This window comes from Macaca nemestrina, chromosome 12 (genome assembly GCF_043159975.1).
Source record: "Macaca nemestrina isolate mMacNem1 chromosome 12, mMacNem.hap1, whole genome shotgun sequence".
Lineage (NCBI taxonomy): Eukaryota > Metazoa > Chordata > Mammalia > Primates > Cercopithecidae > Macaca > Macaca nemestrina.
In genome coordinates, this window is record NC_092136.1 from 15,935,942 (window position 1) to 15,949,819 (window position 13,878).

Consider the following 13,878-nt stretch of genomic DNA (forward strand, 5'->3'; position numbering starts at 1 on the left):
CAGTGATTGCACTGGGAGCACCTGGGAAAGGTGAGATAAGGCTGAGCATGAGCAGTCTGGGTTTGCCTTTTCCCCCGGGGAACATGCCAGGAAGGGGCACGATAAACACAGTTAGGCCCGGTAAACCTAGAGTTCTAAGTTTCCTTTGTACATACTATGAAGTGGACATTTTTGTGTGAACATGAACATGAATGTTTGTGGAGTCATAGGCAAAAATGTATGTATCTTTTTAAGATAATGGAAATTTCAGAGACATTTTGAGCCAGTGGCCAGCAGCTTCAGGCTTTGTGGAGACTACTTCATAGCTCTCTAGGGGAGCTCAAGTGAAAAAGAAAGAGGAATGATGGGTCTTCTGAGTCTGACTCTAAACTTCTGGTCTTGGTTTCCTCACCTGCAAATTGGGCACAAGGACAAGGGGAGAAGAGACCTTCTTTAAGGCCTCTGAGGCCTGGGATCTACCTTGGTGGGGTCTGGGGCCAGGCAGTCTCCCCCACGGGCCTGCCCCCTCCTCTCACAGCTGATCTACGATGCCGGTGTGGCCTTCGTGGTCATCATGTTTACCTGGTCTGGCCTGGCCTGCCTTATCTTTCTGAACTGCGCCCTCAACTGGCCCATCGAAGCCTTTCCTGCCCCTGAGGAAGTCAATTACACGTGAGTGGCTGGAGTGGGCGGAGACTCTCCCTGGGGCAGAGAGGGTGGTCAGGGGTGTGGTGATATGATAGATGGAATTAACTTCGGATTCAGAGAGACCTCGGCTTGGACCTCTGCTTGGCAAATCGCTTGAGCCCTCCAAGCTCTGCTTTCTCATCTGTACTGTAAGCCTGTTCCTACCTACCCACAGGTCGCTTTTGTTTGTCTTTTTAGAGGCAGTGTCTTGCTCTGTCACTCAGGCTGGAGGGCAGTGTCTTGGTCCTGGTTCACTGCAGCCTCAAACTGCTGGGCTCAAGCGAACCTCTCCCTCTGCCTCCCGAGGTGCTGGGGTTACAGGCACATACCACCATGCCCAGTTAGTTTTGTAATTTTTTGTAGAGACGGGGCTTACTGTGTTACCCAGGATGGTTTTGAACTCCTGGACTTAAGTGATCCTCCCCACTTGGCCTCCCAAAGTGCCAGATTACAGGCGTGAGCCACTGTGCCTAGCCTCCCATGGGTGTTTTTAAGTGATAGAGTTGGTACATAACAGGTGGTCAAAACATGGTAACTATTTATTTATTTATTTATTTATTTATTTATTTATTTATTTGACAGAGTCTCACTCTGTCACCCAGGCTGGAGTGCAGTGGTGTGATCTCAGTGAACTGCAACTTCTGTCTCCTGAGTTCAAGTGATTCTCCTGCTTCAGCCTCCTGAATAGCTAGGATTACAGGCACGCGCCACCACACCTGGCTAATTTTTGTATTTTTTAGTAGAGACAGGGTTTCACCATGTTGGCCAGGCTGGTCTTGAACTCCTGGCCTCAAGTGATCTGCCTGGCTCGGCCTCCCAAAGTGCTGGGATTACAGGTGTGAGCCACCATGCCCAGCCTATGGTAACTATTTATGTGAGTGCAAAAGTAATTATGGTTTTTGCCATTAAAAGTAATGGGCCAGTTGCAGTGGCTGATGCCTGTAATCCCAGCACTTTGGGAGGCCAAGGAGGGCGGATCACCTGAGGTGGGAAGTTCTAGACCAGCCTGACCAACATGGAGAAACACCACCTCTACTAAAAATACAAAAGTAGCTGGGCGTGGTGGTGCATGCCTGTAATCCCAGCTAGTCGGGAGGCTGAGGCAGGAGAATCGCTTGAACCCTAGAGGCTGAGGTTGCAGTGAGCTGAGATCACACCATTGCACTCCAGCGTGGGCAACAAGAGCAAAACCTCCATCTCAAAAAAAAAAAAAAAAAAAGTAACGACAAAATATTGTTTTCATCCTTTCTGGGTTTGGAGATCAGAGTAGGAGGTACCTCAGTAATAGCACTTGATGCCATGTGGTTCCAAAAAGAGGGACATAAAAGAATCCAGCACTCTGCCTTTTTTTTTTTTTTTTTTTTTTTTTTTGAGACGGAGTCTCGCTCTGTCGCCCAGGCTGGAGTGCAGTGGCCGGATCTCAGCTCACTGCAAGCTCTGCCTCCCGGGTTTACGCCATTCTCCTGCCTCAGCCTCCCGAGTAGCTGGGACTACAGGCGCCTGCCACCTCGCCCGGTTAATTTTTTTGTATTTTTTAGTAGAGACGGGGTTTCACTGTGTTAGCCAGGATGGTCTCGATCTCCCGACCTCGTGTTCCGCCCGTCTCGGCCTCCCAAAGTGCTGGGATTACAGGCTTGAGCCACCGCGCCCGGCCTTTAGCACTCTGCCTTTTTTTTTTTTTTGAGACGGAGTCTCACGCTGTTGCCCAGGCTGGAGTGCAGTGGCGCGATCTCGGCTCACTGCAAGCTCCGCCTCCTGGGTTCCCGCCATTCTCCTGCCTCAGCCTCCTGAGTAGCTGGGACTACAGGCGCCCGCCACTGCGCCCGGCTAATTTTTTGTATTTTTAGTAGAGACGGGGTTTCACTGTGGTCTCGATCTCCTGACCTTGTGATCCGCCCGCCTCGGCCTCCCAAAGTGCTGGGATTACAGGCTTGAGCCACCGCGCCCGGCCGGCACTCTGCCTTTTGTGGGGCCACCTGAACACCAACTTTTTCCAGCCCCCTATCAGTGCAGCCGAGGCAAGAGGTGATGTTCCCCACCAAGCGCATAAGGTGACATTACAGAGCTGACAGTTATGCCAGGCACTGTACTTAGCCCCTATCCCATCCTCAAACAGCTGTATGATGTAGATTCGGTATTAACTCCATTAATAATGAAAGTGCAGGGAACAAAGTGACTTTCCAAAGGTCATGCCATTCAAAGGAGGGTGAATCTTAGGTTGGACACAGGCTGTCTGACTCTGGAGTCTGAGGTCTTAATGCCGCCTCCGCCATAGGAACAGCCCAAGTGAAAAACAGCTGATCCACTCTTCATTTACTTGGCATCTGTGCTAAGCTGGTCCCTGAGCCAAGCTCTGAGCAACAAACCAGGAGCTCTGCATTAGGGAGCTTGCAAGCACGTCAGTGCCGGGTAAAGGGGTGCTGGACACCGCTGGGACGGCGGCCGAGCACTAGGCTGTTGAAGGTGGGCTCTGTGTGACTGGTTCCCTACACTCTGGCCTGACTGCCTGCAGGAAGAAGATCAAGCTGAGTGGGCTGGCCCTGGACCACAAGGTGACAGGCGACCGCTTCTACACCCATGTGACCACCGTGGGCCAGAGGCTGAGCCAGAAGGCCCCCAGCCTGGAGGACGGGTCGGATGCCTTCATGTCGCCCCAGGATGTTCGAGGCACCTCAGAAAACCCTCCTGAGAGTGAGTGGCTGGTCAAGGTGCCGGCCTTGGGGAACAGGGACGGTGGGTCCTCATATTCAGGGAGCACTCATGCTTGAGTATTTATTCGCGCCCCTCTTCAGTCCTTACAACATCCCATGATGTAGGTGGGGCGTGCTCTCCATTTACAGATGGGCAAATCAAAGCTCAACTAACTCTGGGCAGTTCAGATGCAGGGTTACCCTGCTGGTTTCCTGGGATGGGGGAGGGAGGAGCTCCTTGTACCCATGGAGTACAAGAGGGATTGGTCTCTGGGGCCTGTCAGGGACAAGGTCTCTGGGCCTGTCGGGTAGCTGGTTTCCTCAGGGCCCCTTGCAACCTCTGAGCTTATTGCATCAGGTGCAGGTAGGCCCACAAGCCTCCTGGCAGGGGTCCTCCACACCTGGCTGGCTTTTGCCCCCTGCTGGTCACAGGAGGAGCTGCAACCTGCCTGGGCTGCTTCTCAGGAGGGACATGAAGATCCCAGGACTGCCAGTTCCATAAGTGGAAGGAGTTCCTTGGAGTCAGTTGAGGGGTTTGAGTCCTGCTCTCCAGTTATAGGCTATGTGGCTTGGGTAGATCACTTAACCTTGCTCTTGATTTCCTTACCTCTTAAACTAGCACTAAAAGCACCCTACGAACTGTAAAGTTAGTTGTGATGACTGAATGACACCATGGATGTGGAAGCTCTCTGTAAAGTGCAAAACGGTGTGCAGTTTGACGGTGGTTACCCCCAGAGCCGATTCTCAGAGGGCGGCATGGCTAAGGGCATGAGCTGGAGTTAGGCTGACCTGCTGCTTCCCGCCCTGTGAGCTTGGGCAAGTCATTTAACTTCCTGAGCTGCAGTTTCCTCATCAGTAAAATGTGATAAGGACAGGGTTGTTGTAAGATTGATTAAATGGGATAATAAATGTCAAGTATGTAGCCCATAGTGAGTGCTTCAGAGTTTTTTTTGTTTCTGTTTTGTTTTTTTTTTTTTGAGATGAAGCCTCGCTCTGTTGCCTAGGCACACAATCTTGGCTCACTCCAACTTCCACCTCCTGGGTTCAAGCAATTCTCCTGCCTCAGCCTCCCAAATAGCTGGGACTACAGGCGTGCACCACCACGCCTGGCTAATTTCTGTATCTTTAGTAGAGATGAGGTTTTACCATGTTGGCCAGGCTGGTCTCAAACTCCTGACCTCATGATCCTCCTACCTCAGCCTCCCAAAGTTTTGGGATTACAGGTGTGAGCCACCGTGCCCTGCCAGTTTTGTTTTTTGTAAAAATAGACAGGGTCTTGCTGTTGCCTGGGCTGGAGTGCAGTGGTACAATCATAGCTCACTGCAGCCTTGACCTCCTGGGCTCAAGCGATCCTCCTGCCTCAGCCTCCTGAGTAGCTGGGAATACAGGTGTGCACCACCATGCCTGGCTAATTATATATATACTTTTTTTTTTTTTTAAATTTTAGAGATAGGATCTCGCTATGTTGACCACCAGGCTGGTCTTGAACTCCTGGGCTAGGTGATCCTCCTACCTCTGCCTCCCAAAGTGTTGGGATTACAGGCCTGAGCCATGGTGCTCAACTGAGTTATTTTTACCACACAAAGCATAGGACATACATCCAGAAGGCACCTAAAAATGTTCTGAGCTGGGCAGGAGCCTGGAGGCAAGTGAATCTGAACTTTCCCGTCTTTGAAGAAACCAGTCCCTCTCCAAAGTCACATAGTGTCACTCCCCTCAAGAACTGCTTGAGCTGGGACAATCAGAGGGCAGTGGAAGGTCTGGGGCTCAGGGGCGCCCCCTGCTGTCTCCCCAGGGTCTGTCCCCTTCCGCAAGAGCCTCTGCTCCCCCATTTTCCTGTGGAGCCTCCTCACCATGGGCATGACCCAGCTGCGGATCATCTTCTACATGGCTGCCATGAACAAGATGCTAGAGTACCTTGTGACTGGAGGCCAGGAGCATGGTGAGGCACCGCTGAGGCCCCTGGGGGTTGGGGGCACAGGAGGGTCACCCTGGCTGAGCTCCCCTCACCATACCTTTCCCTATCCACAGAGATGAATGAACAGCAGCAACAAAAGGTGGCAGAGACAGGTAGGGCGATGAAAGCAGGGCCCTGGCCCACGCCCACCCTGCTGCAACCCGCTTCTCAGGGGGCGGGACTCCTCTAGGCCTGGGCCCACCCAGGTAACCCTGGGCATTTGGGGGATGTAAGAGTCTGGGTTCAGAGGAAGGCTATTTTGGTGCTCTCTGGCCTCTGCCGGAAGGGGTGGTGGTGTCCACTGAGTGCCAGTTTCTGACCCCACTGCCCTTCCCATCCTGCCCAGTTGGGTTCTACTCCTACATCTTCGGGGCCATGCAGCTGTTGTGCCTTCTCACCTGCCCCCTCATTGGCTACATCATGGATTGGCGGATTAAGGACTGCGTGGACGCCCCAACTCAGGGCACTGTCCTCGGAGATGCCAGGTGACCGGCCTGTACAGGGATGGTGACAGCAAGTGGTCAGGCAGCGCTCTTCATTTTCTCTGCACGTTTACATCCAGCAGCTCATTTCTTTCTCCCAAGAACCCTAAGAGAGCAGAGGTACCTCCCCATTTTACAAATGAGAAACTAAGGCTAGGAAGGGACCTGGCTTGCTTAATAATAAGAATAGCTAATGCAGCGTGCTGACTGTGCACCGCTCGGCACCTTGCCTTGTTTAGTCCTACAACACCTCTCTGAGGTAGGTGCATTAATATCTCCATTTTGCGGATGAGGAAACTGAGGTACAGGGTTGCCCATTTAAGTCATTACATTAACATTACATAATGTAACATTCTGTTACATTCTATTATAGGCACAGAGTAACCCTGATATACTGTGGAAGGAGACCGCACAAAACAGGGGATACCAGGAGGCAGGATCCTTGGGGGCCATCTTGTTGGCTGGAGACCACCATTGAGGGTTTGGTTTTGTTTTGTTTTTGAGACAGAGTCTTGCTCTGTCACCCAGGCTGGAGTGCAGTGGCAGGATCTCAGCTCACTGCAACCTCTGCCTCCCAGGTTCAAGCGATTCTCCTGCCTCAGCCTCCCGAGTAGCTGGAGTTCACCACGGAGTCTTGAACCCGGATTCTGTGACTGCTTTTGCTCTTTTTGTGTTCATCCAAACAGTCCCTGTTTATCCTGAGAGGGTGGGAGAAAGAGACTGGGAGAGAAGGAAATCCAGTGGCTTCCCTCCCTGCCAGCAGAGCCTGGCCCTGGCACTGAGCCTTCCTCCTCTACCCTCTGCTCCTCATGGCGAGGGTCCTTTAGTAGGGTCCTTCTGTCCAGGACACATGGACCACCTGCCCTCACCCCAGCCTGCTGACCTGTCTCCTGGGCTGGCCTCAGAGCCCTTGTTTGTGCCAGCGAGAGGAAGCGCTGGACAGTCGGGCCAAGCTGCTGTCCCCAGGAGGACATCTGCTTTTGTCCAGGGCAGGGACACCTTCTTGAGGACTTCTGATGACAGACGATGAGAGATGGTGCGAGAGCTTCCCACTTTCCACCTTCCTTCCCATCCTTGGTTCTCAAACCTTCAAGTGTGCATGAGAATCACTTCGTGGGGGGTGTTTGTCCAAATGCAGATCTGCAGATCTCCCTGCTGAGATTCCGGGGGCTGAGATGAGGCCTGTGAATCTGCATGTGAAGAAAGCATCCGCTTTGATGCTTGTGTCATGGGGTAGGGGAGCAAAACTTTGAGAAACATGGAGCTAGAGAACATGGGTTTCTATGGGTTTCCCATAGAAACATGAATTTCTATGTTTTCTGCTTCCCTGACATCGAAAGCACATCTGAAGGGGGAGGGGCCAGGCCAAGAACCAGGGAGTCCTGGGAATGTAGAGGCAGCAGCCAGTGACTTCCCGTTCTCCTCAGGGACGGGGTTGCTACCAAATCCATCAGACCACGCTACTGCAAGATCCAAAAGCTCACCAATGCCATCAACGCCTTCACCCTGACCAACCTGCTGCTTGTGGGTTTTGGCGTCACCTGCCTCATCAACAACTTACACCTCCAGGTACCCACCTCCATCCTTCCCTCTCCCTGCCTCCCGAGGCTCCTCCAAAGGGATGGTCCACCCAGCACCTGCTTTTCAGGAAGCGCAGTTCTGGTCTTCTGATCTGGATCTATTTTCCGGGTTCTCCAGGAAGTGTTTCTAGTAGATTGGGTTGGCGAGGGGGTAGGAATTGAGGCCCAGTTGGCTTCTTCGCCCTACCCCTCCTTCCTCCAGCCTCCACACACTCTCCTAACCTCTTCACTCTCTCTTTTTGCCTTTAGTTTGTGACCTTTGTTCTGCACACCATTGTTCGAGGTTTCTTCCACTCGGCCTGTGGGAGTCTCTATGCTGCAGTGTGAGTCTGTTCGGCTGAAACGCCTTCCTGAGCTTTGCAACTGTGATCAGAGTACCCCAGGGCAGGGCTGGAAGGGCCCCAGGCATCCCCTAATGCGCCCCTCTCTGAGCCCCTCTGATGGCAGGGAGCTCACTTCCTTAAAGGCAGCCTATCCCGCTGTAATTGACTCCCCCTGTTGGAGTCTTCCCTTAGAGGAAGCTGAAATACCTGGCTTGATGACACTTTAGTCCTAAGTCTGCTGTTTGAAACGGCCCCCAGAGTGGCCTCCCCTCCATGCCCACCCTGAAGAAATTTCCTAAGGGCAGCCATTTGCCTTATAATTTTCCTCTTCATGTTGGGGACATGTTGGACAGTCCCCACTTGCCTGTCTCTCCTGGTTTCCCCTACCGGCTGCTGAGGGCCTCTCCCCTGTGTATGTGATGGAGTAACAGGACATTACAATAATGATGACAAAATCAGAACCATTATCACGTGCTCCGTTGGTGTAGGCAGTAGGCAGGATCCTGGACCATCACTCCCTGAGTTCAGCCTCACTGCAGAGGTCTCAGCAGAGGGCAGTTCTGTTTCCTTCATCTGCTCAAGCCAGAACCCTGGAGTTTCCTTGATTCTTCGCTCCCCCACCCTCCACGTTCACTCCATCTTCGGTGCAGCCAGCAGCAGCTCCCACACACCCCAAATCTGACCCCTCTTGTCACCTCCACTGCTGCCTCTCCAGTCCTAGCCACCAACATCTCTAGCCTGGATTATTGTGGCAGCCTTTAGTCTCCCACATCTGCCCTGGCCCCCCCGCCTCAGTCTATTTTTAACACTGGGGCTGCAGTCACCTGTCAGGACATAAGTCTCTTCACATCACTCTGTGTCCTCCCATCTCATCTGTCTCAGAGTAAAGGCCAAAGGCTTTACTATGGCCTAAAAAGCCCTGCAAGCTCTGGCCCCAGCACTTCACTCCTCTCTAGCTCCCCCTCCTCCCTTGCTCACTCTGCCACAGCCACAGTGGCTTCCTAGCGCTCCGGAAGTCTCAAGTGTGTTCTCTGCTTGGCATCGTTGCATGTACTTCTCCCTGTTTCTAGAACATTCTTCTCCAGATATCTGCAAGGTGCCCAGTCTCACCTTCCGTCCTTCAGGTCTTTCCCTGACTGTCCTCTTCTCAGTGAGGCCTCCCTTGGCTGTCCCATGTACAACTGCAAACCTCCCTACTGCCCCCTTCTCTGCTCGACTTTTCTCCTTAGCATTTGTCACTGTCTAACACTCTGCATTTCTCTTGCTTATTGTCTCACTGCCACCTGCTCCATGGGAATGCCACCTCCTCGACGGCAGGAATCTGTTGGCTTGCTTGATCGCGATATCTCCAGCACCTAGAACAGTGCCTGGCACATAGTAGGTTCTCAGCTAAACATTTGTTGACAGAATACAGTGGACAGTCCTGCGAGGTCGGTGCCATCCCTGTTATTAGTGGAGGAGTGGGGCTCAGGAAAGTTGAGCCGCTTGCTAATACCACACATCCAGGAGGTGTCAGAACCCAGCTCAGTGGCCCCGAAGTTGCAGCATTTACCCTCAAGGCTGGGGACCAAAGAGCCCATGCAAAGAGCTTGAACGCTCAAGCACCACCCTGCCTGGCCAACGGGGATCATGGTGGGGAGGGGATAGGAGAGGTGCCGGCCTGGGCTGGAGAGGGCCACACACCCCTGATGCTCCCCATGTCGTGGACAGGTTCCCATCCAACCACTTTGGGACGCTGACAGGCCTGCAGTCCCTCATCAGTGCCGTGTTCGCCTTGCTTCAGCAGCCACTTTTCATGGCGATGGTGGGACCCCTGAAAGGAGAGCCCTTCTGGGTGAGAGCAAGGGTTGGCATGGGGGGAGCAGGAGCCACTCTCCTGGGGGCAGGGGTAGGGCCTTGTATGTGGTGCCATCCCTCACTCATCTCAGCCAGAGGCACCTCAGAGGTCTTTAATCTGCAGGTTCCCGAGTTGTCTGCCTTTTAGAACCCCTCACAGAGTGTAATTCCCCAGCCCCCTGAATCGGGATATCTCAGCCTGACCCTAGGAGTCTGTTTTTGTTTTTAATTTATTGTTATTTTTTATAGAGATGGTGTCTCGCTCTGTTGCCCCATCTGGAGTGCAGTGGTACAATCACAGCTCACTGCAGCCTCCGACTCCTGGGCTAAAGCGATCCTCCAGCCTCAGCCTTCTGAGTAGCTGGAACCCCAGGTGATGGCTACCATACCTGGCTAATTTTTTTTAAAAAATTGTGTAGAGATAAACAGGGTCTTGCCATGTTACCCAGGCTGGTCTTAAACTCCTGGCCTCAAATAATCTCACCTTGGCCTCCCAGAGTGCTGGGGTTACAGGCATACGCCACAGTGCCTGGCCTCCTAGGAGTCTGTATTTAATAAACTCCAGGTACTTTGTGAAGTGGCCAGTCCTGACTCTTGGGTCTGTGTTCAGGTACCATTGGTCCAGTCCAGTTCTACCTAGTGTGGGATCCTGTCTCCAGCACCCCTGAAAGGAGATTCTTCTCTCTTAGCTTAGAGACCCTCAGCGGTAGGGCACCCACTCCAGCATGAGGCAGCCCTGCTGCTGTCAGAAAGTCTTTTCCTTACATTGAACTCATCTGCCTCCCTGATGCTGATCTTGCATCTGCCCTGTGGGGCCACCCACACATAAACCCTCCTCCCACAAGAATTGTGATGAAATAACCGCTTCTGTTTACCGAGCACTCATTATGTGCTAAGCATGATGCATACTTTTTTTTTTAACTTACATCTTTGCCACAACAGCCCTGAGAAGGAGGCACTCAGTAAGCATTGCCATTATTTGCCCAAAGTCACAAAGTGAGTAATGCAGAGTGGGATGTGAACCGAGTCAGAGCCCGTGTGTCCTGGGCCTTCCAAGCCTTCTGTCTGCCAGGCTGTACCTCCCAGCTCCTTGAACAGTGTCTGAGACCCTCCTCTCGCCACCCTGAATGGGATACCATTGGTTAACATCTGCAAAGGTCAGAGTGGTGAGCCCACAAGGCCCCATTTCTGGAGCAGCCTGACCAGCCCAGACTCCTACAGTGCTGTGCCTTCCTCATACCTACCCAGAGAGGTCCATATGGTGTGGGCACCCACCAGGCCCTGCCACTTGTTAGGCCTGAGCGGTCTCATCTCAGCCACTTTGCAGAACTGCTGAACATTAAGTGAGATACTGGTGGAACAATGACAACACACCATAAGTACTAGCTGTATTTATTCTGGCTCAGGACCTGGAGAAAATGGCCACCTTCTCCTCCCTGTGGGAGGCTAAGGGCAGATGAGTACCTACTTGACTCTGTTTCTCTCTCCTTGCCCTAAAGGTGAATCTGGGCCTCCTGTTATTCTCACTCCTGGGATTCCTGTTGCCTTCCTACCTCTTCTACTACCGTGCCCGGCTCCGGAAGGAGTACACTGCCAATGGGATGGGCCCACTGAAGGTGCTTAGTGGCTCTGAGGTGACTGCATAGACTTCTGAGACCAAGGGACCTGCATGACAGGCAATCAAGGCCTGAGCAACCAAAAGGAGTGCCTCATATGGCTTTTCTACCTGTAACATGCACATAGAGCCATGGCCGTGGATTTATAAATACCAAGAGAAGTTCTATTTTTGTAAAGACTGCAAAAAGGAAAAAAAAAAAAAACCCTGCAAAAAGGTCCCCCAAAGCAACGCTCCATTGATTGAAGACAGTCCCTGTCCTAGAGGGGTTGAGCCTTCTTCCTCCTTGGGTTGGAGGAGACCAGGATGTGGAGCTGCCTCTTATCTCTTTCTAGGGGTCTGCTTCCTGGTGCCTCTTGGGGGGGATTGGCAAACAGGCTATCCCTAAAGTCCCATGTGCCATGAGTATGCACACGTGCATGTGTCTGTGTGTGTGAGAATGTGAGAGAGACACAGCCCTCCTTTCAGAAGGAAAGGGGCCTGAGGTGCCGACTGTGTCCTGGGTTGGGGGTTGGGGGTCGGCCCCTTCCAGGGGCAGGAGGGCGGGTTCCCTCTCTGGTGCTGCTTCTTGCAAGTCTTAGAGGAAATAAAAAGGGAAGTGAGAGACTGGCTGGTGTGCGCCTGTCTTTGGTGGTGGGTGGGGGGTGTCATCCCACACCCCCATCCTTCTTCACCCAGGCTCAGCTGGGCATTAAGTAGGACACTTGGCATGCCAGCCTGTTTGCCTCTGGCTGTCTGGCTCACCTCCCTGTTCCCAACCATGCCCTGCCCTTAGTGCTTGGAGGGAGTCCAGATTCTGCCCCGTACTTCCCGGGATTGGGGTACATCCAGGAAGCTGGCTCTTCTCCATACAGAGGATTAGGACAGAATGCTTTAGAAAGAATGCTAAGGTATGACTCAAACTTTCCCACCATAGCATCCCTAGGGCCTACCGAAAGTAACTTTTTTGGAGTCTCCTATTTTATCTTAAAACTTTATGCAAATCTTGAGCTTCCTTGTTATACTATATTTACATTTACCTTTAACATTAAAGTGAGGCTTTAAAGTAAATAAATAAAGTGAGGCTTTAAAATTATCTACATCAAGAGAAGACACAATCAGTGAGGACAAGAGATACTGCAGAAAGACGAACCTTATTTATCCAGCCCTGCACCTGCTTGTGTACCTGGGACATAAGCCTTGGAGGTTAGAGCAAGTCCCCGAATGAAGGGAAAACTAACATTGGTTTAGGGTCTGTCTGTTCTACACAGCTATCTCATTTTATCCAAACTATAGCCTAAGAGGTTGGTGGTGTCATTCTTGTCGCTCTAGGAAACAAGCCCAGAGAGTTTAAGGCACACACCCAAGGGCATACAGTGGTAGGTGGTGGAGCTCAATTTGGAACCTCGGCAGTCTGTGGAAAGGACAGCTCTGCAGAAAGGAGGTTCCAAGCTTCCAGTTCTCAGCTGCTCCTGGGGCCAAGAGTGACCTCAGAGGCCTTGGCCATCCCCCCACCTCCAAAGGTTGACTTTGTAAGACAGCATTCCAGATACAGTCATTTTCCCTCCCTTTATCTTTGTTTCTCTTGAGAAGTTAATAAGAGAGCCCGACCCCCCTATTTTCAAATAGGTAAACCTGTCCACAGGGGTCTGGAGACTTGGCAAAGTCACATCGCAGATCCCTGCTGCTCTGAGCCCAGACTCCCGACTTCCAACACTGATTTTTTTTGTTTTTGCAAAGTACAAAATCAGAATTGGACAGCACCCACCAACGGGTTCGGCTGGCTTTCAGTGGGCTTGCCGGGGTCTCTGCACTGTCTGTCTGGGATCCTCACTTTGCCAATAGTCTGGGGAGGCTGAGCGCGAGCCAGGAGCGGGCGGGGGAGGGAGAAGGGGGAAGCGCCACGTTCGCGCCAGGTCCTTGGTGTGCCCAGCAGGCGGCGCTGCGTGGCTGCGGCTGGCGACGAGGGTGCGGGGGGGGCGGCGAACCAGGAGGGAAAACCCCTGCCTCTTCCCGGGTCTCGGGCTCCAGAGCCCCTACCTGGTGCTTGCTCTGCCGGTCCTTTAAACTCTCCCTACACCCTCCCCGACCCCTATCCTTGCAAGCGTTATCTGCAGCCTCACCGACCGTCGCAACGGTGGTGGTGGTGGTGGTGGTGGGGGTCTCGACGCTTGCCGCTGGCCAGCCGGACCCCGGTGGGAATGGAGGCAGGAATTCCGGCCTCGTAGGAGAAGGGCGTCTGCTCACTCCCCCACTCCCCGGGGCTTGGGGAGGGGGCTGGGCAGGGGCGGAAGCGAGCTGTAGCCGTGTTTGTCGCGGCGCTGCGGAGTGGAACAGATGGCTGGGGAGGGGAGAGGGTGCGTGGCGGGGAGGAGGAGGGGTGCGGGGGCCGGAGGATAGGGAACGAGGAATTTCGATGCCCGGAGTCTCCCAGGAGAAGCCCCCCTCCCCATCTTTTCCCAGAAAGGGGGGCGGATATGCGCCTGCCTTTTTCCCGGAGAGCCCTGGCCTCTGGCCTGTGGCAGACCCTGCCGCTCAATCCTCCGCTCCAGGGCGCGCCCCTCACCCCCAACCCCCCACCGCAGGACTGGGTGGTGGGGTCAGGACCGCGGGGAGCGGCCCGGGTCGCGAGGGTTAATGGGGCCGCCCTCCCAGGGGCGAGGGGGCGGCGGGAAACGGGCTCGGGGTGGGGATGGAGTTCTGGGATCGCAAATAGCAAAGGAAAAACGTGTTAATTGGAGCTTTATGCA

At 53.3% G+C, this 13,878-nt stretch overlaps 1 protein-coding gene across 4 annotated transcripts in view; it reads left to right on the top strand.

The window, feature by feature from the left end:
• Positions 1-11,755, top strand: part of LOC105496061 (solute carrier family 43 member 1) — a 32,752-nt gene extending 20,997 nt beyond the window's left edge. For 2 of the 4 annotated variants that reach the window (XM_071074580.1, XM_011766095.2), the window contains 9 exons: positions 518-651; positions 3,179-3,357; positions 5,152-5,298; positions 5,388-5,426; positions 5,660-5,798; positions 7,223-7,364; positions 7,625-7,698; positions 9,409-9,532; positions 11,034-11,755. In XM_071074580.1, coding sequence (XP_070930681.1) covers positions 518-651; positions 3,179-3,357; positions 5,152-5,298; positions 5,388-5,426; positions 5,660-5,798; positions 7,223-7,364; positions 7,625-7,698; positions 9,409-9,532; positions 11,034-11,180 — 1,125 coding nt within the window. In that variant the 3' untranslated portion in view covers positions 11,181-11,755. Of the gene's footprint in view, positions 1-517; positions 652-3,178; positions 3,358-5,151; positions 5,299-5,387; positions 5,427-5,659; positions 5,799-7,222; positions 7,365-7,624; positions 7,699-9,015; positions 9,129-9,408; positions 9,537-11,033 lie in introns of those variants that run through there. The other 2 variants (XR_011610556.1, XM_071074581.1) reach the window with 2 other exon arrangements.
• The last annotated feature ends 2,123 nt before the right edge of the window (positions 11,756-13,878 follow it).